This window comes from Psammomys obesus, unplaced genomic scaffold, assembly GCF_907164565.1.
Source record: "Psammomys obesus unplaced genomic scaffold, mPsaObe1.curated_primary_1811, whole genome shotgun sequence".
Taxonomy (NCBI): Eukaryota; Metazoa; Chordata; class Mammalia; order Rodentia; family Muridae; genus Psammomys; species Psammomys obesus.
The window spans coordinates 30,878,706-30,904,151 of NW_026585504.1; the positions used below are offsets into that span (position 1 = coordinate 30,878,706).

At 48.6% G+C, this 25,446-nt stretch overlaps 1 protein-coding gene across 2 annotated transcripts in view; it reads left to right on the top strand.

The window, feature by feature from the left end:
• Nat10 (N-acetyltransferase 10) overlaps window positions 1-25,446 on the top strand; it is a 37,633-nt gene that overhangs the window by 6,922 nt on the left and 5,265 nt on the right. For both annotated transcript variants that reach the window (XM_055599656.1, XM_055599648.1), the window contains exons 4-25: window positions 666-837; window positions 2,150-2,272; window positions 4,610-4,671; window positions 6,719-6,833; window positions 6,924-7,031; window positions 9,383-9,516; window positions 10,713-10,806; window positions 10,929-11,027; window positions 14,235-14,371; window positions 16,708-16,832; window positions 17,141-17,291; window positions 17,836-17,932; window positions 18,718-18,834; window positions 19,440-19,541; window positions 19,622-19,696; window positions 20,225-20,341; window positions 21,015-21,148; window positions 21,334-21,382; window positions 23,436-23,532; window positions 23,617-23,727; window positions 24,542-24,714; window positions 25,180-25,299. In XM_055599656.1, the coding sequence (XP_055455631.1) occupies window positions 666-837; window positions 2,150-2,272; window positions 4,610-4,671; window positions 6,719-6,833; window positions 6,924-7,031; window positions 9,383-9,516; window positions 10,713-10,806; window positions 10,929-11,027; window positions 14,235-14,371; window positions 16,708-16,832; window positions 17,141-17,291; window positions 17,836-17,932; window positions 18,718-18,834; window positions 19,440-19,541; window positions 19,622-19,696; window positions 20,225-20,341; window positions 21,015-21,148; window positions 21,334-21,382; window positions 23,436-23,532; window positions 23,617-23,727; window positions 24,542-24,714; window positions 25,180-25,299 (2,512 nt within the window). The remainder of the gene's footprint in view (window positions 1-665; window positions 838-2,149; window positions 2,273-4,609; window positions 4,672-6,718; window positions 6,834-6,923; window positions 7,032-9,382; window positions 9,517-10,712; window positions 10,807-10,928; window positions 11,028-14,234; window positions 14,372-16,707; window positions 16,833-17,140; window positions 17,292-17,835; window positions 17,933-18,717; window positions 18,835-19,439; window positions 19,542-19,621; window positions 19,697-20,224; window positions 20,342-21,014; window positions 21,149-21,333; window positions 21,383-23,435; window positions 23,533-23,616; window positions 23,728-24,541; window positions 24,715-25,179; window positions 25,300-25,446) is intronic.

The window sequence follows — 25,446 nt, forward strand, 5'->3', positions numbered from 1 at the left end:
ATAAAGGACAACTAATTTTTCAGGGATAGCTAGGTCCTATCCCAATCCTTTTGTGGTTTGCTTAGAGAAGCGCTGCCCTTGAGATGTGATCCACGACATGGACAAAGAAGTGAAGGATTTGTCTAGGAAGCACCCCACCTTTCCCAGGCCCTATGGGCAGCAGCACAGTTAGTGGAAGCATTGGTCTTAGATTTATGGTAATGAGAGACATCCAGGTTTGGTTTTAAGCTTCAGTTATGGCCAAAAAGGGGCTTTGCTGCTCCCATTCCCCGTCTTTTAGAGTGGTCTGCTAAAGGTCACAGCAAATAGTGGAGTAGTTCACACATACGTGTGTGTTCATGTGTACAGGTCAAAGGACAACTTAGTGGAGTTGGTTTTCTCTTTCCGCCTTTACATGGGTTCTAGGGATTGGACTCAGGTTGGCATGCTTGCTTGGCACGTGCCTTTACCCACTGAGCTATCTTGTCAGCCTGCAAAGCCTGCCTTCTCAACCACTGCATCCCAGTGTGCCTCCGCTTTCCGTCACCCCTAATGTGACTGAGACAGCCACTCTCCCGCTCGCCCTCTTCTAATCCCCACCAGCTCTCACATTGAGAGGACCTCTGAGCCTCCCTTGCCCCTTCTGCCCCTGGGTAATTGCCTTTCTTGGGATGGTGGTATTACAGTCACCGGAAGAAGAGAATGCGGCAGCTACAGAAGAAAATAAAGAGTGGGACCTTGAACATAAAGCAAGATGACCCCTTTGAGCTTTTTGTAGCCGCCACAAACATTCGCTACTGCTACTACAATGAAACCCACAAGATCCTGGGTAATACCTTCGGCATGTGTGTCCTCCAGGTAGGTGGCTTCTTCGAGCCTGGCAGTGCAGGGCATGGTGGTGGGTGGTTTGGGCTGCTTGCTTCCCCACTGAGAACGGGTCCAGTAAGGAGAAAAGGTTCACATGTAAGTACCTATGCCCCAAGCATTTTTACTGGAAGACTGGCCACTTTGAAAAGGAAACTGCTTTACTCGCCCTATATACAATTTTTCTGCACTTCATTAGAGGTAGCAAAAAGTGGAGCGCTGCACCATCACAGCTTCCTACCATCAGGACTTGATTCAGTAAGTTCTAGGCCAGTGGTGTGTGCCTTGGGACGCAGAGGCAGGAGAGTTGTGAGTTTGAGACCAGCCTGGCCTTCATCTTGTGGTCCTGTGTCGTAGAAGGAAACAACCAACATCTATAAGCACTGGACTGGGAGTCACCCTAGAGTGCACGTCCTGCTGGAACTAAGACTCCTAGCCTGTGAGCCCTGGTGGCAGTTACACAGCCCTGACCTGCATATCCACCCACCCCCTACTGAGTAGATAACACCCACTCCCCACCCCATTCTAGCTGTAAAAAAACACATACTTCCCTCAGCACAGCTTGGTGAAGTTTTCACTGGTCTTTGTTTTCTTGGCAGACAAGTTCATCAAACGTGTTCCTCGGTTCTTGTGGTTGTTCTGTGGTATTTGACTTTATTTGACATCTGTAACACCCCCTCACCCCATCCCTCAGTGACAAAGTGTCTGTGCACAAATCCATACATTCTTAAATATGTTTGTTACAGTCACATATGTACTCTGACCTTGTTATGTAAGTTAGAACACACCTCTCACAAAATGTGAGTTAAAAATGAGAATGGGAACTCAAGAATAGGAGTTTTTAGCTTTTTCTTGTTTTTTTTTTCTTCTGCATCTCACCCCAGCCCACCTAGGGAGCCAGAAAGAACATTTTGTCTCAAATGTTTTGCACCAGCCATCACCAGACATTGGAATGTTGGTTTCTTTGGGAACTAGCACCCCCATGTGGTACAGTTTAGTTTTGTCAGGTTGTCTGTAAACTGTCCAGAAAAGGCAAGCAAGATGCTTTTGAAATTCCATGTGAATCAGTGAAATTTGGAAGACTTTGCTTCCAGATAGTCTGTTAGATTATAATACCAGATACTTCTTGCATTCTGGGGATGGCCTGCCTCCTGTGGTGCCCTTGTTTCGGGGTGGGCAGCTGTGAGAGGTGAGGTGTTGGGCTTGTGCTCTGAAGCTCTCATTGCTGTACCCCTGTCTCCTGGTTAGGCAGCCTGAAGGTGCTGTTTGTGTCACTGCCCTTTCTAAGGTCTCTGATTCCTGGTAGGATTTTGAAGCATTAACTCCGAACTTGCTGGCCAGAACCGTAGAAACAGTCGAAGGAGGTGGACTGGTGGTCATCCTCCTACGGACCATGAATTCACTGAAGCAGCTGTACACAATGACCATGGTAAGAGTGCCTCTTACAGTTCACACAGAGCAGTCTGCAGTTGCTGTAGTTAGTGGGCACCTTGAGGAAGTGGTCTGCATAGCAGCCAAGTCACCATCACTACAGATGGATCCTCTCCATGTGTGATGAGAGGTCCTGAGTGTCATGTTTGCTTTCAGATAGTTGCGCTTCCACACTGGTGAGGTTGAGATGCAGGGCCTCACTTTACAGCCAGGACTGGTCTTGAACCCTTGCTCCTCGTGCCCCAGACCCCTCAGTGTTGGAATTATAGGTGTGTGCCACCACGGGCCTGGGACTGCTTCTGTGTATCCTATAGAGGGACTGTGCACTGACCCTCATCTTTCAAGGGCAAACAAAGTGATAGTTGCTGGCTCTACGTCAAGTCTGGCAAGAATTTAAGCTATGGGGAGAGGTAGCGTCCTACCCAGACAAGACAATGAGGACACGGTAATAAGTGGGGCTGCCGCATCTGCCTCTATTGCGGTTGCCAGGTCAGTGTTCTAAGAGCCAAGTTTAAAGTCGTCCTCAGGGAGGGCCTCGTGCCTCAGGAGTGCTGCTGCAATTGTCCCTGTCATTTGGTGATGGGTTTCTCTGGTGAGACTGGCTTTGCAGATTTTGAGGCTGCATTCTGTCACTCCCACACCCACTGTCACTTGACTAAAGCCCCTCAGACCCCTTCAGATGTGGCACTTCTCTTCCAGGGCCTCTGCCCTTGATGTTTCTTCTGGAGTGTACTTCCCTTGAATACCTGCAAGAGAGTGCCCTTCAGTGCGCTTCATCTTCTTTCCCAGTGGTGGTATGGGTCACCATATTAGACCAGGCGGTCCCATCTGTCGCTCCTTTATCTGTGTCATTGTCTTAGTCACTGCTGTGTTGCTGTGAGAAGACATCATGACCAGGGCAACTTTTTTTTTTTTTTTTTTTTGAAATCAGTTTCTTTGTGTAGCCCCGACTGTCCTGGACTTGCTTTGTAGACCAGTCTGGCCTCAAATTGACAGAGATCTGCCCGCTTCTGCCCTCTGAGAGCTGGGATTAAAGGTGTGTGCCGCCACACCTGGCTTAGGGCAAGTCTTATAAAAGCATTTCATTGGGGGTTTGCTCGCACTTGCAGAGGTTAGTCCATTATCATGGCAGAGAGTATGCTAGCATGGCAGCGTACAAGGTGCTGAAGAAGAAGCTGAGGGCTTACAGCCTGTAGGCAGAGAGAGAGGCTGGCTCTGGTGTGGGCTTTTGAAGCCTCAGAGTACACCGCATGTGACATACTTCTTCCAACAAGGCCACACCTCCTTCCTTCTCGCATGGTGTCTCTGCCTGATGACTGATGTCCTAGTCAGGTTACTGTTGCTGATGAGATGCCCTAACCAAAAACAGGGAGGAAAGAGTTTATTTGCCTTATGTTTCCACATCATATAGGGCAGGAACCTCAAGGCAGGAGCTGATGCAGAGGCCATGGAGAGGTGTGGCTTACTGACTTGCTCCTCTGACTTGCTCAGCCTGCTTACTTATAAAACCCAGGACCACCAGTCTGGGGATGGCACCACTCACAATAAGCCAGACCCTCCATATCAATGACTAATTATGAAAATGCCCTAAAGCCAGCTCTAATGAGGGTATTTTCTCAATTTAGGTTTCCATTTCTCAAATGACTCTAGCCTGTGTCCAGGTGACATAAAACCAGCTGAGACAACTTAGCATTCAAATATATGGGCCTGTGTGGGGGTAGAGAGGCATGCTCATTCATACCACTACAGCTGTGTCTCTTCAAGCACTCGGCAGCTCCCTAACACTCTTGTGTTTAGTCTCCCTTCTACTAGTTACAGAACTTGAGAGGGGCCACCTAGTTACATTCACCTGGCACGTACAACCCGCTGGTTAGATAGGATGGCTTTGCGTCCACATTAGTTTAATTAGTCATCCCATCTCCTGCACTTGTGTGCTCATCCTTCCAGTCTGCTCCTCATCTCTGGAAGGCTTCCTGATGACCGGAACTAAGAGGGTCTCCTCATTTGCTCTCAACACACTGTATGTTTCATGGGTAACACTTACTTGTCTATAGCTGTCAGGCCAGAGTTCTTGTTAGTTAACCAGTGCACACACAGTGTGTCTGGTGCTCTAGCTGGTGCCTACATTTAGCTGAGTCCCAGTGCTGGATGAACTGCGGAAGACAGCGGGGATGGGGGAGGGGCAGCTAGCGGGGTAGAGACCTCGCATGTGGTGCGGATGCAGCACAGCTGGGAGGAGTTGCTCACTCTTCTCACAGGTGCTGATGTCTCCTAGGGTAGTGTTTCATGGTGCATTTAGAAGATTTTGTCAGTGGATGTTGCCTTGTTTTCTTAGGATGTGCATTCCAGGTACAGGACGGAAGCCCATCAGGACGTGGTTGGAAGATTTAATGAGAGGTAGGTCTACCGGCCAGTTCCTGCAGTTGCTGGGAATCCGAATGGGAGAAATGTCTTTATCTTGGACCCAACAAGTTTGCTTTTGTATCAGAGGGATGTAGTATAGGCTTTCAAAACTGAGTGAGGCTTGTTTTGTTTTGAAACAGGTTTTCAGTGTGTCACTCCAACTAGCCTCGAACTTATGACTCACTGTTCAGCTTCTCAAGTGCTAGAGGAGCCAGTGTGTGTCCAGCTAGCAATGAGACCCTGATAGCAACAGTACTGTGAAATGAAGTGGATGAAGAGGAAGGGCTGGAGGCTGGGACCAGCAAATCACTACTTAACCTTGCTGCTGGCCTGACTAGTTTTGGGTGGCTTCTTTTTCCTCTTTGGCTCTTAGCTTACTCTTTTGTCCAAGGAATGGTTTCTCCAGATCAGTGGTTCTCCGCCTTCCTAACCCTGTGCCCCTAATACAGTTCCTCAGGTTGTGCCGACCTCCAACCATAAAATTATTTCTGTTATGAAAACTGTAATTTTGCTACTGTTATGAATTGTAATGTAAATGTTTTCCAGTGTTCTTAGGCCACCCTTGTGAAAGGGCTGTTTAATTCCAAGGGGACCTACAGGAGAGAACCACTGTTCAGGATCACTGTCCCAGAAGGCATCCCAGAGAGCACTAGTCTTTTAGAGGTAGCTAATGATAAGAGAGCTTTTTGGCCAGTTAATCTGGGAAATGTTGATAACTTTGCCTTTGTGAAGACTCACATGCATTTGCTGGTGCCTCTGAAATGTTTTGCAGCAGCTAGAACAGTCAGTTCTCAACATGTGGGTCATGACCCCCACAGAGGTTACATATCAGTTATTTACATTGTGCTTTATAACAGTAGTAAAATTACAGTTATGAAGTAGCAACGAAATAGTTTCATGGTTGGTGTCATAACATGAGGAGCTGTATTAAAAGGTCGCAGTACTAGGAAGGTTGAGAGCCACTGCTTTAAGCTTTGGTCTACATCAGTTTTTTACTGGGGTGACTTTGACCTATAGGGACATTAGGCAGTATCTGGAGACGTTTGACCATCATGACTTTGGGGATGGTGGGGTAGAGTGCCATTGGTACTGAGTGCACAGAAGCCGGGGGTGGTGCTGAAAACTCCCAGTGGACAAAACAGTCACCATGAAAAAGAATGATCAGCTCCAAGATGTAAGTCCTGCTGAGGCTAAGAAATCCTCCTGGCAGGGCTGGAGAGATGGTTCAGAGGTTAAGAGTACTGGTTGCTCTTCCAGAGGCCCTGAGTTCAATTCCCAGCAACCACATGATGGTTCACAACTACCTATAATGAGACCTGGTGCCATTTCCTGGCCTTCAGGTGTACACGTAGACAGAATACTGTATACATAATAAATAAATATTAACAAAAGAAAGAAAGAAAAGAAAGTTGAGTTTTTTTAAATAGAAGAAATCCTCTTGGCCTTGAGCTCAGGAGCCCTTCCAACTTTAGCCATGGTGCTTTGGCTGAGGGCCGTGAGAGCAGGAGGAGGAGAGGCAACAGTGTGCTGGTGACTAGAGAAGTTCTTAAGTCCTTTCAAATAGTGTCACTTCCCGTGGACTGTGCATTCAAATATATGCTGCGTGTGGGGGCCATTCTTATTCAAACTACCACGCACACATGAAAGATGTTCGAATTGTTTAACCAAGTCATATTTTCCTTTATGCAAGAAATTTTTTACGAGGGCTTTGTTTTCCTCTTGTGCTTTTTTTCTTCCTTATGACAGGAGGTAGAGTCGTTTTGTTAGTATTTGTGTGACTGGTGACTTGTGTGGCTTGGGTCTAGGGCTGCCTTACTGCTAAGGAGCTTTGGATGAAGGGTGGGCCAAATGACCCAAAACAGTGGCGTTCTTGCACAGTGGAGCTCCTGCCTGTGCCCCTGGCACTCAGGTGGCTTGCAGCTGAAGCATCTCACTGCATTCCACCTGGGTTCTGACTTGATTTTCCTGAAAAAAATCTTCAGAGTTCTTGCTTAGACATTGCCCGCCTTCCGTGTCACCTCTGAGCAGCTTTGTCCCTCAGGTTTATTCTCTCCTTGGCGTCTTGTAAGAAATGTCTGGTTATCGACGACCAGCTCAACATCCTGCCCATCTCCTCCCACGTGGCCAGCATTGAGGCCTTACCTCCTCAGGCCCCGGTGAGTCTGGGGTGGGGCAACAGGAGTGAGGGCGTGCAGTTTCCCTGTGAGCTCCTGGGCTGGGGCAAACTGCCTTCTCTTGTTTGGTAGGATGAGAACCTCAGTCCTGCTGCTCTGGAGCTGCAGGAGTTGAAAGAGAGCTTGCAGGACACTCAGCCTGTGGGTGTTTTGGTGGACTGCTGCAAGACCCTGGACCAGGTATGTATGGTTTCAGGCCTTCCCCACCCTGATGTTGACGAGACAAGGGTAAGACAGAAAGCAAAAGGAACCAGGTTAGGACATGGCAGCTCCACAGCATCAGGCTGTGTAGTGTTGTCTGGGATCACAAAGAAAGGCAGCCAGTGAGCTGAAGGGCTGTATTAAAAGAGTAACTGTCTTCCACAGAGGGTGATGGCCTTGTGTTCTTTAATTCTAGTTAAGATTGATGATAGAAAGGGTTTTATTGTTGTTTTTTTGTTGTTGTTGTTGTTGTTTTCAAGACAGGGTTCTTTGTGTAGTCCTGTTTTCTCTGTCCTGGAACGTGCTCTGTAGACCAAGCTGCCCTCAAACTCAGATACAGATAGTCGCCTTCCTTTGCCTCCTGAATGCTGAGATTAAGAGCGTGGGCCACTACTGCTCAGCTGACGTAAGGGTTTTTGCTTATGATTTATGTAGAAGAGTGGAGGGGAGCTCTAGGCTCCTTTTACTAACGCTCAATCCTGGATGAATCTTATTTGGGGGTATACTAATAGAGTTTAAGCGGAAACACCAAGATGTGTTTCTGTGCTTGCCGATGTGATCAGCTGGTAGTTTACCCAGTGACTTCCAGGGCCTGAATGTTTGCTAGTTAGCACTGCCTGAGGCCTCCCAGCTGCTATCAGTTCAGAGTTCTGCCCAGCCTTGGTCAGATGAGCAGCACAGGCTAGCCCACCGATAGCTGTGGTGATACTCCCCTTTCTGCCCTTTGCTGCCCCCCCTTCCCCCAGTAGGCTGGCTTCCCTTTTCCTTCTGGAAGCATAATTACAGACTCTGTGCTGGCTAGGTTGTTTTGAACCACTCCTGGTCTAGTGAAAGAGACTGAGCTAAAGTAAAAGAAGCTTATTTAGGAGGCTGAAGCAGAAAGATTGTCATGGGTTTAAGCCAGGCTGGGCTAGTTAGTGAAATCCTTTCTAAAAAAAAGGGAAGGAGGCCCAGTAGCGTGCTTGCCTAGTATGCACAAAGCCCTGGGGTCAATCCACAGCAATGCATAAACTGGGCATAGTGGTACCTGCCTGAAATCCTACTGCTAGGGAGGTAGAGACAGGAGGTTTAGAAGTTCAAGGTCATGCTGGGCTATAGTGAGTTCCAGGCCAGCTTGGGATACATGAGACCCTGTCTTTAGAGAAACAAGGAAAGAAGCCATGCAAAACAAAACCAGTTAATAAAGCACAAAAGCACGTACATTAACAAAATAGAAAAACGGCATCTGTGTTGGTTCCAACTGTTCTGCCAAGTGTGATAATGTATGCCTATATTCTGAACACATGCCTGATGACTGACAGGAGGATCATCGGTTCTGAGGCCACGTATAGCAAGCCACTGTCTCAAAAAATAATTCCTCTTAGGACATTCTCCCAGATAGATATGTGGCTATCACATCCAGGAGCAGCTGGATCCGAGATTGTGTGCACTAAAATGGATGCGGGCCCCAGTTGGTAGTGCCTCTGAGAGTGCAGGACAGTTCTTTCTCCCAGCTTCGGGACAGTGGCATCTGAGTCGTGACTGATGGTTGTTTCACCCTGAGAGAGGCAGGCTACTCTTTGGGTTATGAAGTTTGCTCATGTCTGTATTCCTTGTATATTTGTCTTTTTCACATTAGCCTTTTATTTTAGATACATATTTTAGGGTGCTTTAGTCTCCTTTTTTTTTAAAATTAGCATTTGCTACTTCTCTTCCGTAAAATTTAAAAAGTAAAATGTCATTCTGCAAAGGCCAGGTACATGTACACCCAGTCCCTTGGGTGTTTTTGTCTGAAGAGCCTGGTGTCCTGAAGGCCCTTCGGCCTGTACTGGGCCTTCATCTTAGCGCTGCTGCCCTAAGGACAAGGCTGGCTCCTCGGGCCCAGACAGGCATCGCCTGCTTCCCACTGTCAGCGGGATCCAGGTGTGGCCCTGATTGGTAGTGTGCCTCTAGACATTGTTCCCGCCAGTGCCAGGCCCTTGGCTGGGGACGGGCTTGGCACTGAGAGAGCAAGGACACCCTCAGAGCCCATCTTTTTTTTTTTTTTAATGTGTTTATTTTTACATACATTTGGTGTTTGGTGTACATGGATGTCGGTGTGTAGGAAGTCGGATCCGCTGGAACTTCAGTTACAGACCGTTGTGAGCTGCTGTGTGGGTGCTGGGAGTTGAACTCGGCTGAGGAGCCGAGCAAAGGGAATGAGAAAGATTGGTGCTGAGCCGTGCCTTCTGGCCTGTAGGAACTGATGCCCTTTTGCTTGGCCTCGGCATCAGCTTAGTCTCTCCAGCGATGGCAGTAAGAGCCGCACCTGGAGCCTTTCTGGGTGTTCACGTAATGTTCCCTTTGCACAGGCCAAAGCCGTCTTGAAATTCATCGAGGGGATCTCGGAGAAGACCCTGAGGAGCACTGTCGCACTCACCGCTGCCCGAGGACGGGGCAAGTCTGCAGCCCTGGGCCTGGCTATTGCTGGGGCAGTAGCATTCGGGTAAGGGCTCCCCATGGGCAGTGAGCAGGATTGGGGTCAGGAGTGTGGCTGAGTTGTCTCTGGCTCCTCATCAGGGCTGGTTACCATGTGGCTTCTGTCAAGGTCTTGGGTACTTGTCTGGAAGCTGCAGCCCTGTTCCCCTAGGTCACGGAGGGGCACACTGGGCTTAGAGGCAGGACCAGGGGCTTTTGTTTGCTGCTTAAGTTGAACAAGCGCAAACGCAAAGAAGCCCTCTCAGCAGGAGAGTGTCTCACCAGCTTTGCTGACTGAGCAAATACAAGTGAAATATGTTATGGCTCTGCTTGGTGGTGGGTCTTTGTTCTAGTAAGATGTTGTGTCTGTCCTTGTCCTGAGTGGAATAATTATGTGATTGCCCTGAGTATGCTTTGCCAACACAGATGATAGGCCTACAACCCATTGTCCTGCATATGCTGCTGTTCTTGGTGTTACTTAAAGTTCTGTGGGCATTTTGTTTGTTGGTAAACCAAGGCCCAGGGAGTTGTGATGATTACCCAAGATCCCCCAGCAAGTTGCTGCTGCCAGAGCTCTGGCCTTGCCCTCAGCACCCACTGAGTTCCATGACTTCATAGCTTGAAAACCTCAGTCTAGCTAGTGATGAGTGTGAGGCTGCCCTTCCTGTCAGGACACTGGATTAGGGTAGTGTGTGAATTGTGCACGTGGACAGCTATTCTCATAGTCTGCTACTCAGCACCCCTGACCTGATGAGGTAGCCATGTGCAATGAGCTTGCTACCAGCACAGCCATAACCTACTTGTATTGGTTTTGAAGAGGAGTGTACTCGGGTCTTGGTTGCTTTCCCCTTCTCCCAAAAAATGTCCTTTCTTTTCCTGTTGTTGTCTCTGGTTACCATTTGTGTGACAGAAGCAACCAAAATGATCTCCTAATTTTATTGCTTCTTAAAAAAGTATCCATTTTTTTAAAGATTCGTTTATTATTTATTTATTTATACAGTGTTCTGCCTGCACGTAGGTCTCTTCACCAGAAGAGGGCACCAGATCTCATTATAGACCATTGTGAGCCACCATGTGTTTGCTGGGAATTGAACTCAGGACCTTTGGAAGAACAGCCAGTGCTCTTAACCTCTGAGCTATCTCTGCAGCTTTATTTGCTTCTTTAAAATGTTCTAAATCTCTTAATTTCTAAACCACCTCCCCCACTTTTATTTTGTTCTGCAGGTATTCCAATATTTTTGTTACCTCCCCAAGCCCGGATAATCTCCACACGCTGTTTGAATTTGTATTTAAAGGATTCGATGCTCTGCAGTATCAGGTTGGACTGTAGGGGAGACCTTTTGCTTTAATGTTGGAGTTAAGCTCATGGTCTATGGAATGCTTGCTTTCTCTGTAGTGAGTTTCTAAAACTTGTCATGGGTTTGGCTCTTTCTTCACCAGGAGCACCTGGACTACGAGATCGTACAGTCTCTAAACCCCGAGTTTAACAAAGCGGTGATCAGGGTCAACGTGTTCCGAGAACACAGGCAGACTATTCAGGTGAGGTTCATCTCAGGTCTTCCCTGTGGGCCAGGGTCCTGCCCTGTGGACCCAGCTGTGTGGTGTGCCCCCAATGCGGGTGACTGCTTGTCGTTGACACAGCAGTGGTATGTGAGAAGCCTGTGTAGATTTTCAGCTGAGTGTGAAGATATTCAGGTCAGCTAATAGAAATGCATGTAGTTGGATTGAAAAGTACAGTTTGATTCTTTGACTGGAATTAATGAGTTTGAGAATATGCTAATAAGTAGAAAAAGATCAAGGCACTGATCAGTTCAGGTTTTTCTGAGTTACTGTAGGTTTTGAGATAGGACGTCTGTAGCTAAAACAATAACGTCACCATCTCAAAGGAGAGAGCTTTGCAGAATGTGCTGGGGACCCCTGTGGTTTTGCCAATGCCCTATTTCCCTTTAAACAGCATTTCCCGGAAAGCCCCATAAATCTTGAGCACTCTGTCAGCCCAAATGCTAAAGACGTCAGTGTCGCTCGGACTGTGAGGCATCGTGTGACAGGACTGCAGAGGCAGGAGGTTCACTGACTCTGGCTGGACCGATTCATTGAATGCCTTTGAAGTTAGATGGGCGGGAAGTAAGCCAAGTGAACTTGGCAGCTTACCCCTGCAGTCGCACTGGGTGGACCTGTCAAGGTGTACCCTAGGCAGGTGGTCAACACCATTCTTTATGCCTTTGGCCTTTACCCTGGGATCTTTTTTAGTTTTACTTAGATTCTCTCTTTTTTAAATCATCTTCTGTGTGGGTGTTTGCCTGCATGTATGTCTTTGTATCACATACATGTCTAGTGGTCTGTTAAGATCAGAAGAGGACACTGGACCCTCTGGAACTGGAGTTAGAATGGTTAGGAACCACCAGTGTGGGTGCTTGAATTGAACTGGGGTCCTCTGGAAGAGCAGCCAGTGCTCCTGACTGCTGAGTGCTCCTGACTGCTGAGCCATCTCTGAAGTCTGGTGGTCTGTTTCTAATTTCTCTGTTCTGCCTATTTTATCTCACTGTTGCCTAATTACCTCAGCTGAGGAGAAAACTGCTGCTAGGCTGAGTTGGGGTTTGTTTGGGGATAGGCTGGGTTGTTGGCTCTGAGAATACAGGGAACTGTTAAATCTCAAGAAAAATACACAAACCAAAGAAGGAAAACATTTCTCAGATATGCCCTAGTTCGTTTGGCCCTGGTTCCCTTTAAGATGTTTGTAATCCAACACTTTTTCTTTACAAGAGTCTGTTTGTGTAGACTTGGGATGAGTGCAGAGTATGTGACGTGACTTTCTAAGACTCTAAGTGCGCCCCTTTTAGCCTGGAGATTGAGAAGAGAGAGAGAGAATTAGGTGAAAGCCAGGCTGCTCCCTGGAGGCTGTTTTCTGTGCTTTTATGAGATGCTTGTTTAGTTAAGAATCAAGATGTGGGGCCCCACTGAAGATTGTAAGCAGAAGTGAGTAGGGCAGCTCCCTCCCTGATCCAGCCATCTCCAGAACAACCTGATCTTTCTTGTGATGAAACGCAGAGACCAGCCTGCTGCTTGGATGGCTAGCATTCTCACCGAAGCTGGCTGGCTGCTCTTGCTGTGTGCCTATGTGCAGCCATGCTGTGCTGCCCTCCCTCCGCCCACCTTTTCACTCTTTAGCTGTTTGCAGATCTCTAGATTGACGCTTGCAGGTCAGATTGATGCACTTTTTAAGTGCCATCCGGGGTGCTAAGATTTGTGTTGTTTTTGTTTTCCAGCACAAGTACAGAATTGTTGAGCTTTAGACTTAGATGTGGAGATGTCTAGTTTTCGGGGGTTTCCCCAAATTCTTCTGTGCAGTGTCTGTTCCCATTTACCTTCATACCACTTTTTGAGTTTTTATTTTCTTAAGTCGTCATTCTTGCTGGGTGCAGTGCGGCAACTCTTGAGTTTTTGTTTTGTTTGACTTTCTATTTACTGTCCTGTCTTAGCTTCCTGAGTATATGGATTATAGGTATGAACTATCACACTTGGTTTTTTGCTGTTGTTGTTTGGTTTGGTTTGAGCCAGAGTCTCCATGTATAACACTGACCAACCTTAACTCACTGTGTGGCTCCAGGCCAGTATCAAATCTTCCTGCTTCACCATCCTAAATGCTGCTGTGCGGATTTCTACCACCATGTCCAGCTTTTCCAGGAATTTGGGGTTTGTCTATGTGCAGTTCACTGATTTATGAAATTGAATTATCTTTAGTTATTTTAATTCATGTTGCCTCTAAAGAAACTGATGGGTTGTTTGTTTCAGTTAAGGATGAGAGAGGTGGGGAGAGGGAGGAGGGGTGATGGTGTGGGAGATAGGAAGAAGAACAGCGTGGACTTAGGAAAGAGGATCTGCAGTTCACGGTTAGTTTTGGCTACATAGGAAGTTTGAGGCCAGCCTGGGCTACACGATACCACCCTTGCTTCCTTCCCCTCATTTAAAAAAAAAAAAAAAAAAAAAAAAGTAGTCAGAAATTGCCAACTACACCGGAGGTTGGTGGTATCAGGACAGAGATCATGGCACATAGATGAAAACCCAGTGTCACATGCAGTAAGAACTGTGCCACCTACCACTGGCCTTCCCTAATATGAGGCTGAGGAAGAACATGAGACACGAAAGAGGGAAAGGAATGTAGCTATTGCCAATCAGTTCTATAAGCCAGGCTGTGCATGATCTTTTACATGAAGATCTTGCTTCTTCTTTAAGCAACCATTGAGTAGGTTTCCTTGTGTCTCAGTGTGTGCATGCATGTTGTGTGTGTGTATTTATGAATGTGTATATGGATGAGTGTATGTAAGTCAGAGGGCCACATAGGGTGTCTTTGTTTGCTCTCCACCATAGTTTTTGAACTTGAGTATGCAGTATTGGGTAGACTGGCTGGCTAGCGAGCCCTGGCAGCAACCCTGTCTCCTGAGCATTGGGATCGCATGTCTGTGTGCTTGTGCTTTTATGTGGGTGTTGGGCAGGATCCAGACTCAGACCCTCCATGTTTGTGCTGCAAATGATTGAGCCATCTTCACATAATCAGTAATTGAAGTGTTTGGTCCCAGGTTTCCAACCTGAAGGTCATTTCATTCTTGATTTGCCAAAAGTAGAAAGTGGGGGGAAATGTGGGAAAAAAGGAAGTGGCAGAGTGGACTTTGTGATGAGTCATTGGTCCTCACCGGGTGCTGTGGATTTACATGGCTACACTTACAATCTACATCTGTTTTCTCACAGTACATCCATCCTGCAGATGCTGTGAAACTGGGTCAAGCTGAGCTGGTTGTGATAGATGAAGCTGCTGCTATTCCCCTCCCCCTGGTGAAGAGCCTGCTTGGGCCCTACCTGGTTTTCATGGCATCTACCATCAATGGGTAAGTACCTGGGCCGAGCTATGTGTTACTCTGCCTCTGCCTTCCGAGTGCTGGGATTGAAGGTGTGCTCTGCCACGGCCTGACTTTTACATATTGTTGTTAATAGTCTGTTTTACATATGTCCAGGTCCAGAAATATATGTACACAGTATTGAAAAGATTCCTGTACAAAAATCACATCTTTAAGAGAGACTTTTAGATTATTATGATTACTTAACATCAAATGTGTTTACATAAAAGTTTTATCTTTAAAGACAGCTTCATTGTAGTATGCTTTGCATTCTATACTAACTCATGTCAAGTCTATAATTCATTTACACAACCGTGTTCACTACCGTCAATTCTAAAATACTTCAACCTCCCCAAAAAGAAGCCCCGAACATCTCCTTCGAGTGCCTCCATACTGTGTAGTTCAGGAGCTACGGCCCACTGTGTATTTCTGCTCTAGGGTTCCAGATAAGTGGAATCATATAGTGTGTGGGGTTTAAAAGACATTTTTAAAAAAATTATGATTAGTTGTTTACATGTGTGTGCACATGTGTGCCATGACCAGTGTGTAAAGGTCAGAGGACAGCTTGTGGGAGTCTGTTTTCTCCTCCTATCATGTGGGTCTCAGGGATCAAACTCAGGTCTTCAGTCTGGGGACAAGTGCCTCTCCCCACCGAGCCATCTAGCCATCCAGTACGTAGCCTCCCATGGTGGCTTTTCGCTCACTCCAGTGCTCTCGGCTCACCCATGGAGCTTTGCTGGTATTTCTGTTTGTGGCTGGATGATGCTCTGCTGTGTGGAGAGACCCTGCTTGTCTGAGAGAGCATTCGGGTTTTCCCTCAGTTTGGCCGTTAGTGAAGCTGACATGCACATTTGTACAGAGGTTTCTGGGTGGACTTGTTTTCAGTGCTTTTGCACATGGACTGAAGAGTGGGATTTTAGAGACTGCAACCATATGACTAGCAGCCAGAGCAGCTGCGCCATTTAGTTCTCAGTGTTTTAGTAACTTGTGGCCAAGCATGATTAAAAAAGTAAGTGGAAAATTACATAAATAATTCATGTTTTGTATAACTTGTATTAGACTACATTGTTAAAAATTATTACTGTTATTGATTATGTGATATATATTAATTATATATTAGTCATTAACATGCATATAGAGGAAAACCTTGATATGCGTGTGGGATTCAGTCCTAATGCCCCTCTGCTGAAGGGGCTGTACTGCGGGAGGACTCTGAATTCCGCACTTAGACACTTGTGATGATGGTAGATATTTCTGCTAAAGTAATGTCGCACTTTGCTTTTCATTTGCTTTGCCCTTATAATTCATGGTCCTGAGGTTCCTCTGCCGTGCTTCAGTCTTTTGTCATTTGCTGCTGCTTGTACCCGGCTAGGTGCCCCTCGCTTCCAAGGATTCTCCTGCCTTTGCCTCCTATCTTATTGTAGGAACGCAGGATTCTAGACAGGTGCTACCAAGCCTGGGTTTGTGTCAGCTCTGCGGATCCAAACTCAGATCCTCCTGTTTGCATGGCAAGCACTTAAGCCATTGAATCATCTGCCCAGCCCTGCATCACCTCCTAGGTGAAAGGATAAAAGTAATCACTTGGCAGGGGCGCTGGTGAGATGGCCCAGCAGTGAAGAGCACTGGCTGCTCTTGCAGAGGACTCAGGTCCATTCCCAGTCCCCACATGACTGCTCAAAACCATTTGTAATTCCACTTCCAGGGGATCTAATGCCTTCTTCTAGCCTCGGTGGGCACTAGGCGTGCAGTGCTACACATATGTACTGTAGGCAAAACACTTACACACGTAAAATAAAAACAAGTCTAACAAAAAGAATCACCTGAATTAATATTTGTTTGACTTCGATTTTCCCACATGGGAATAGACCCACATTCATGTCTTCGTGGAACTTCTATCAGCAATGTTAGACTGCATAGCATTGTTCTAGTTTCATTGGTTTACATCATCGTTCAGGCCTTATTTTCAGATCACAGACCTGTGAAGTGTGTAGGATAAGCCTCTTTGGAGTTGAGGCTTAAAGAAGTCAAGATTGTGTTGCAGGAAGTCCAGAACAACCAAGGCTACAAAGAGAAACCCCATCTTGGAGAGAGGGAGAGAAGGAGGGAGGGAGGGAGACGGAAAGAGAGAGAGGAGAGTGTTCACAGTAGGGCTTGAATCTGAGCCTCAGTGGTTCCTAGCCAAGTCACATCTTGGTTCATCTCCTTGGGACCTGTGTGTGCTGCTCTGGAAGTTTAGGTGAGCAAGGCTGTCTTGGTTTCATCTGGCTGTCTCCTCTTGGAGAGTAGATTGGGGACCTTAAGTCTGACTGTCTTTGTCTTTCTCCTAGCTACGAGGGCACTGGCCGGTCACTGTCCCTCAAACTCATTCAGCAGCTTCGTCAGCAGAGTGCCCAGAGCCAGGTCAGCACTACTGCTGAGAACAAGACCACTACGACAGCTAGACTGGCCTCAGGTACCCAGCGGGCCTCTTCTGACAGTCCCGTCCCAGGGCCTCATGGCAGGAACTTGGCTTGGGTCTTCGGATTCCTGGGGCCTTTTTGGTTCCTGCTCTAAGACACGGGTAGGGTATGATGACTTAGTGGGAATCCATTAGGTTAGTGTCAGAGCTAGGTGAATCACCCAAAACACTGTAAATCACCCAAGTTAAATATTGAGTGAAGGATACGTGGACATTGTCACAGATAGAGTGCAGTCTCCTTACTGCTGTTAGTCTCTCTGTGTTGAGTAATTGTTTCTGATTGTATGTGTTGTGGGTAACAGCTCGGACACTGCATGAGGTTTCCCTCCAAGAGTCAATCCGATACGCCCCTGGGGATGCAGTAGAGAAGTGGCTGAATGACCTGCTGTGCCTGGACTGCCTCAACATCACCCGCATCATTTCCGGCTGCCCCCTGCCTGAGGCCTGTGAGCTGTATCCTTGTGTCTCTCTAGCCCAGTGTGGGGGCCTGAAGGGTTTGGGCTGGGTGCAGTGGCATGTGCTTGTAGTCCTTGCCCACATTTCAGAGGCTGATTTAGGAGGCAGACATGGAACCACAAATTCAGAGCCAATCCAAGCAAAACAGTGAGCCGTGAAATCTCCATCTCTCTCGCTCGCTCTCTCCCTCTCTCCCACCTCCCCCCACCTCTCAGTTTGAGACAGGGTTTCTCTGCGTAGCCCTGGCTGTCTTGGAACTCACTCTTTAGACAAGGCTCGTATAGATCCTCCTGCCTCTGCCTCCCAAGTGCTGGAATTGAAGGCGTGCACCACTACCACCTGGCAAGATCTTGCCTTTTTTAAAAAAAAATTTTTTTTTTGAGGAACATTTTTAATTTTGTTTCTTAGGTTTCTCCACTGTAGTTTAAGACACTGGGCTCCTATTCCCAAGCTAAGGGAAATCTGCATTTTTTTTTTTTTTTCTACCGTGTCTTGTTTTGGGTTCTCTGTGGTTTGTTTCCATTGCTTAACTCCAGACCAGCTACTACGTTAACAGAGATACTCTCTTTTGCTACCACAAGGCCTCTGAAATTTTCCTCCAGCGGCTCATGGCTCTTTATGTGGCTTCTCATTACAAGGTAACCAAACTGCTCCCACATGCCTGTCAGCAGGGAGCAGTCCTCATGTCTTCCCATACCTGCTCTTCGGGGTTCTGGCTGGGACTGAATTATGCTGAAGCTGGCAGGGTCCAGGGACCTTGCAGGAGGGGTCATATTCCCTCTTATAGCTGTGTGACTTGGGGTCATTTGGCTTTGGACAGAGTGTCAGAGTGCACGAGTTGGAGGGGTGGGGCCAGTGTGGCCCTTCTCAAAGGGCACTGGTATTGCCCGCTGGCTCACTGCCTAAACTGACAAGCCGAAGTGGGATCAGCACTTGGAGCCTAGAGGTGCTGCTGAGCTAAGGAGCAGAGAACCCGAGCTTGGTGCAGTGAGACATAAGAGCTCACAGCAGGCTGGAAAGGTTGCTTCCTGGGTGTCTGGGCATTGCAGCGTGCCCATGAGCAGCCTCTTCTAGGAGGCTGAAGAGTGGTTGTTAGTTGTGGTGGCGTGCTTTCCTGAAACAGCGAGTCACCTTTTCTCTGGAGAAAGTGTACTTCTCAATTGTGAAATAAATAACTTCCGCTGCTTCATGACCTCAGCATTGAGCATGAGTAGACAAGACAGTAGGTACTGAAGGCTCAGTCCCACTGCAGCCAAGGTGAAAAGTCTCGGGCTTGCCCCAGTGATAGAAAGGTGCTTTGCCAGGTCAGAGCCTCTTCTGCTTTGGAAAAGGCAGGGCTGCAATCACCCATTGAGTGCCAGTGGGTCCCTGTGAGTGACGGCCGATAGGAGTGCATGCCGCTGACCTTGTGTATGCTCTACAGAACTCCCCCAACGATCTGCAGATGCTTTCGGATGCACCTGCTCACCACCTCTTCTGCCTTCTGCCGCCAGTGCCCCCCACCCAGAATGCCCTGCCTGAAGTGCTTGCGGTTGTCCAGGTATAGAGCAGAAAGAAGCGTGGTGTGGCATTGGTTTGGGGGCTGCTTGGGCATTTGTGTGGCCAGGGAAGCTGTTGGGTCCTGACTTGGATCTAGTGCTTGGGTTACTTGAGGCAGGTGATGGCATGCACTGAAGAAGTTTTTTTTCTTTTTTTGGTGTTTTTTTCTTTTCCATAAACTTGGGATTACAGATGCCATACTCTTTTCTGCAGTGTGTCAGTGTTTATAACCTACTGCATAGTGCTTTATTATGTGTTCAGATAGTATTTGTCTCAGCACTTGCCTGTCACAGTCTTGGGTTCTCTGCCATTTGTGCTGCTCCATATTGAGCTGTGTGTGTGTTGTGTGTTGTGATGTGTGTTTAGGTGATGCATACCACTTGCCCTCCCTGGTGCCCTCTTGTACTCTGGCTTTTTGTTCTTGGGGCTGTGGAGGATGTCAGTATTCTGCTTTGTGAGGCAGTAGTGGCCTGTGGCATAGTAACGAAGCCTCGGGAAGAGTGTGGGGCCCGAAGCCAGGGTGGAAACGATTCTTAGAGAAGTGGCAAAGGTTGATGCTTGGGATCTGGAGCTAGATGGGGCCTGCCCTGCCTTGGTTTCCCCTAGGTGTGCCTTGAAGGAGAGATTTCTCGTCAGTCTATTTTGAATAGCCTATCTAGAGGCAAGAAGGCTTCGGGGGACCTGATTCCATGGACAGTGTCGGAGCAGGTGAGGAAATTGCTGCCACTGCATGTCTATCTGTCAGAGGATGTTTGTGTTGCTAAGTCACTGGCTCATGTCTCCCACAGTTTCAAGATCCAGACTTCGGAGGCCTTTCTGGTGGACGGGTTGTTCGAATTGCTGTTCACCCGGATTATCAAGGGGTAACCCATCCTCCCTTCTGTCAGACTATCTGTGCTGCCGTTCAATGGGCTCCCAGCACCCCTTAGCAGGGCTGTGGGATGAATAGAAGCTGGTTACACCAGTAACATTTTAGGTGTCCTCTGCTGTGGAGAATTTATCCGGGGCTTGGGGTGGGCAAGGTTGGTGGCATAGTCCTTCTCCTGTGTTAGAACACAGGACTTATTGAACCAGATTGTTTTCCATAATTGCCTTTCTGTCCCTTTGAAAGCCACACTGAGGAGTCAGCTGTAGAAGCATCCCTTTCTGGCAGTGGCACAGATGGCCACTTTTAGACTCAGGTTGTGAGTGGGCTGTGGCTGGAGGGCTAAACTAACGTAAGAACTGGTGCCAGAGCCAGCTTGACAGCATTGGGTTTTGTTGATAGTTTTCTTTTTTTTTCTTCCCAGATGCAGTTTGATCAGGAACAAATGCGTTAGGAGCAAGACAAAAGTGGCTTAGACAGGTGTAGCATGACCTTCCCTCTGTTGTTTCCCCGTATGTGCTCATAGATGGGGTACGGCAGCCGAGCACTGCAGCTGCTGCAGATGTACTATGAAGGCAGGTTCCCCTGTCTGGAGGAGAAGGTCTTCGAGATGCCACAGGAAATCCACACTGTGAGCAGTGAGGTGAGTGGGCTCTGGCAAAGCCCCAGTCCTGTGTCTGAGAGGCTGGTTCTCGGGGCTCTTCCCACTGTCCGGGCAGCCAGCCGCTTTCTTAAGCCTAGCACTCGTAGAGCGTCTCCGCCTAGACACCAGCAGCATCAGGTGCCGCAGCAGAAACTCTAGGAGAGGAGTGTGGCTTACCAGCCTGAAAGTGTGCTGCATTGCAAGCTCGAGAAACTCTCCAGTGGCCTCTAGGTTGGCATTAATCCACGTGGCAGAGTTCCACTTTGCCTTGCTTAAGGCCGCCTGCACTACTGATTTCCTTCATGTGCATGCGCTCACTGACATTCATAGGGTGTCCACGGCAGAGCTCATGGGCTTTGATTTGATTTTTGGGTGGACTCAGGCAGGTTACTTTCTGAGGTCACAGGGGTGTCAGGTGGCAGAACCTCAGTTTCATGTTACAGTATCAGAACCCCCTACCTCTGTCCCTTCTAAAGTGTATCAGGCAGTGCTAAACTAGTGGCCTTCCCCTGCATTCCAGCTTGGAACTCTGATGGCACACATGCTTAGGTGTGTGATCACTAAACTCTTGGGTCCTGTTTGAAGTCTGTGCTTTTGTTGAGTGGTATACTGGATGCCTTGAGGCCCCCTTAGCTACTCTTGCTTTGCTCAGGGGGTGGCATTGTCTTCCTAGGCTGTCAGCTTATTGGAAGAAGTCATCAGTCCCCGGAAGGATCTGCCTCCTTTACTTCTCAAGTTGAATGAGAGGCCTGCAGAGCACCTGGATTACCTGGGGGTTTCCTATGGGCTGACCCCCAGGCTCCTCAAGTAAGTGCCCGCCTGTTCTCTGGCACCAGCTCACGTGAGTGGGAAGGACAATTCTGTGGGCGGTGTCTCTCTGCAGCTGGGGTCTGTGTCGATTTCTGCTCCTTGTCCTCTTCCTAGCCCTCCCTTATTTCTAAGCTGCTTCCTGGAGGGCGCACTTGGTGATCCCACCCTTCCTTTTCTTGTAGGTTCTGGAAACGAGCTGGATTTGTTCCTGTCTATTTGAGACAGACCCCAGTGAGTGAGGTTTGGGGCAAAGGAGGGGTCGGGTTTGTGTCTGCATCTGGCACAGAGCCTTGCTTCCTCCCTGGCTGTGCCTTGGGCGGGTGTTCCTGTGCTTTTTGCAAGTGGTTACTCTGATGGACAGACAGCTATCCTCTTTCGGAGACAGGTTGTCACAGAGTGATTCCTTCATGACACCTGGCAGGTCTGGTGCATCCTTGGCTTTGTGCTTCATTATAAAGTGGCAGGGTTACACGTGGGCTTGTTTGTCAGATTGTAGACTCAATCCTGCAGACTGCAGTCTCTGTGAATTTGTAAAACAGAACTGGGTTGCGTTGGTTTCTGAAAGAGAGAGATAAATAGCTTGTTATTTAAGATGAGAACAACGGTGAGTTCATGTATATGCTCAGTGCCTACGGAGAAGCAGCCAGTGCATGGGGAAACCAGGAAGCCTGTTTTCTAACAGATAGAAACAGCAGAACACACAGGCACTCCTCGTGGTGGCCTGTGCTGTGAAGACTACAAATGCTGGGGTGGCACAGTGGCCTGGACTGCAGCTTAAACCTGAACCAGATGACTGGAAGGGACCAGAACTGAAGAAGGTGGTTGGGGCTAGAGATAGATGGAGTTTGGGGAGAACTCCATCAGCATTCTCATTCTAAAATGAAAGTTTCAATTGTCCAGTACACCACACATCAAAACATGGGAGAGGTTTCTGGTGGTTTCAAACAGGACTACAGGAGTCTCTGCTCACCCTGAGTGCTCCACACAACTGCAGAGGTTCTTCGGTCTGTCTTGTTCACTCCTGTTCCCCAGCACTTAGACAGCATCTCGCTGCAGCATATACCTGGTCAGTGGGTGCACACGTAGAAGCTACTGAAATAACGTAAAGTAAGAAGACAGCAACCACAGGATTTGCCAACACTGGTGTTCTGAACAGAGTAGGGCTTTGTACCCAGTTGGAAGTATTAGGAGGTGAGGATACAGACATGAATAGATATCTTTCCCAAAGTGTAAGGGAGCAAGAGAGCTGTGTGGGGGCTGTGCATGGGGGATCGCCGGGGGGGTGGGGGGAGCTCATTGTCGTGTGGAAGATTCGTGACGTGTTTGTTCATTGTGGAGATTATTTACAGGGAGTGCAGGCAGAGAGGGCTGACCTGTGGGGGTGCAGGCCTTGTGAAGGCCAGGAGGCTGAAACCCAAGACTTGGCTCACTAGCACTTCATCCCTCTTAACAGGAGGGTAGCAGTGGGTGCGATTCAGCAACTGAGATAGTGAAGATGTCTGGCTGCTTCTGTTTTCGAGGCCCACAGTGCTGAAGGGGGTGGGGGCTGTGACGCTGGAGAATGTAAAGCTGGTGTCCGAGTTTGGTGGTGAGTGTCCTTGTGAAGTCTGAAGTGAGACTGCTGGAGACCTGAGTGCTGGCAGGCGGGGGCCAGCAGATAGGCTGGCACCTGTCAGCATGCTTGTCCGGACAGGGATGGAAAGTCGGCAGTGTGTGCAGGGGGGATGTACCTCTCTGAGCCACAGATAGGCCGTAGGGTGTCTTGTGTTCTTGTCCCTTGAGTGCTCGATCTGACTTGCTGCCATTTCCTTCTGTCAGTGTTATCAGCTGAAAGCCATTAGGTGCAGTCCTGAGACCTTTGTTATCTAGTAAAAAGTCCAAAATTCCGTGGCCTTTTGCCATTTCAACGTGCTGAAGCATGCGGCATCAAGAGTTTGAGGCCTGGGTGAGATTGCGAGAATGTCACACAAACTCTGTATAGGCATACTGGCTGCTACCTGGGAGTCTCTGGTCCGCTGGGCAGTTTCTGCTTTATAAGCACCAAAAATGCACTGATGGCCCCGAGTCCAGAGTCCTCCTGAAAGGAGTGGGTGCAGAGCAGAAGTCAGGCCCTACCTGAAGACCTGGTGGTGGCCTACCGTGTGAGCCCTCGAAGCGCGTGTGTGAACTGAGGCCATGTGGGCAGTGTGGGAGCACCACGCCCTTCTCTGCACTTGCCCTTCCTGCCAGTGGGAAGCTCTGAGAAGGAGGTTGGTGGTGCCAGGCAGGAATGTGTGTTCCCTAGAACGACCTGACTGGAGAGCACTCGTGCATCATGCTGAAGACCCTGGCTGATGAGGACGAGGCTGAGCGGGGAGCTTGGCTCGCCGCATTTTGGAAAGGTGAGCGCCAGTGGAGTGGAGGGGGAGGGGAGGTGGCAGACGAGGGCACCTCCAGACTGCTAACTGCCTGGCTGTGTCCTGCAGATTTCCGGAGACGGTTCCTGGCCTTGCTCTCTTACCAGTTCAGCACCTTCTCTCCTGCCCTGTCTCTGAACATCATTCAGAACAAGAACATAGCGAAGCCAGCCCAGCCAGGTGAGCTGTCACCCCGGGAGCTATGGGCGGCTCTAGTCCTCAGCCCCTCCATGCGGCCTCCTGTTGCCTCCTGTTGCCCAAGCCTATCCGCTGCCCAGGCTGAGTGGCTATCGGGTGTAAGAGAAGTTCATACAGTGGGTAGCTTTGAAACCTGCTAGGAGAGCGAGCTCAGTGTCTGGGGCTCTGTTAACTAGTTGTGAAACTGCATCAAGCATGCATCTGTGGCCGGTGTGTAGAAGAGCTAAATCTGTTGTTTAGTTGGATGAACATTTAAAAATCGTGTAAGAGGTCATTAGCAGTCACTTTCTACACGTTTTTAGCTGTGTGTGTATCTGTGTGTGTGCACATGTTACTATGTATCCGTTTACTTACCTCTTGCTGATTTTATTTTGATGGGAAAATCTGGGTTCTTTTGAGCTGGGCAGAGCACACACTTCTGTGAGGTGGATCTGGAGGAAGAGTGACAAATGGGGAAAGGGGGAGGCGTGTCCTTGTAGTGCTGGGACACCAGGGTTTTTCTTTGGCCCAGCATGTTGGTGGCTGTCTGCACTGCCAGCTCAGGATTGTGTTATCCGTGGCAAGGTATTTTAGCACATTTTTAGAGACTTATGTGTAGACTTGCCTGCGTGTGTGCATGTGTGCCACATGTGTGCCTGGTGCCTGTGGAGGTCGGAGGGCGTCTTAACTCCTGGAACTGGAGTTACGGTTGGTTGTGAATTATCATGTAGGTGCTACCCGTCCAGCCCCTTCCTGGATGGTTTCCTGTGAGGGCTTCACACTGCCCTGACCCGTGTGGCTCTTGTTGCCCGTGCAGCCCTAGGCCGGGAGCATCTGGAGGCGCTTTTTCTCCCCTATGACCTGAAGCGGCTGGAGATGTACTCTCGGAACATGGTTGATTATCATCTCATCATGGACCTCATCCCAGCCATTTCCCGCCTGTACTTCCTGAACCAGCTGGGGGACTTGGCGCTGTCGGCTGCCCAGTCGGTAGGTCATCTGGAACTCCATGGGGGCGAAGGGAGGGCTGGTGCTGGGCTCTTAGTCAAGTGCTTAGAAGTAGCTCTGTGTCCTTAGCCCAGCAGAGCTGCTGGTCCATTCTCACGCTGCAGGCCGAGGTGAGTGACGTAGCTGTGCTGTTAGCAAGCAGACTGCTTCAGTGGGCGCCCACATACCTCCCCAACCTCTCTGCCTTAGCAGAAGTCCAGGCTACCCTGCACTCGGGTGTGGTTGTGAAGTGGGTGCTGGTTGGGACAGTGTGAGCTAGAGTGCATTTCAGAAAAGAGTGGTTCTGGTGCCTGAGTAATTTGGTGGAAGAGAAGATACCAAATAAACACTGCTGCTCTGTGATTGCTGCCAGAAAGCTTCGTCAAAAGAGGCAGTCCCATTCTCAGGGCTACCTTAATGGGCCAGGGCTGTCTTCGAAGCCACTCCACTTGATTTTCCTTCCTCCAGGCTCTTCTCTTGGGAATTGGTCTGCAGCACAAGTCTGTGGATCAGCTGGAAAAGGAGATCGAGCTACCCTCAGGCCAGCTGATGGGGCTTTTCAACCGGATCATCCGAAAAGTTGTGAAGGTAACCTTTGTCCAGGAGCAGGATTTTGGTCTATTTCTAGTAACAACACACCTGCTCTTTGTTTATAACAAGTACTAAAACTTAGATGTATTTGCTGCAAACACACACACACACACACACACACACACACACACACACACACACACA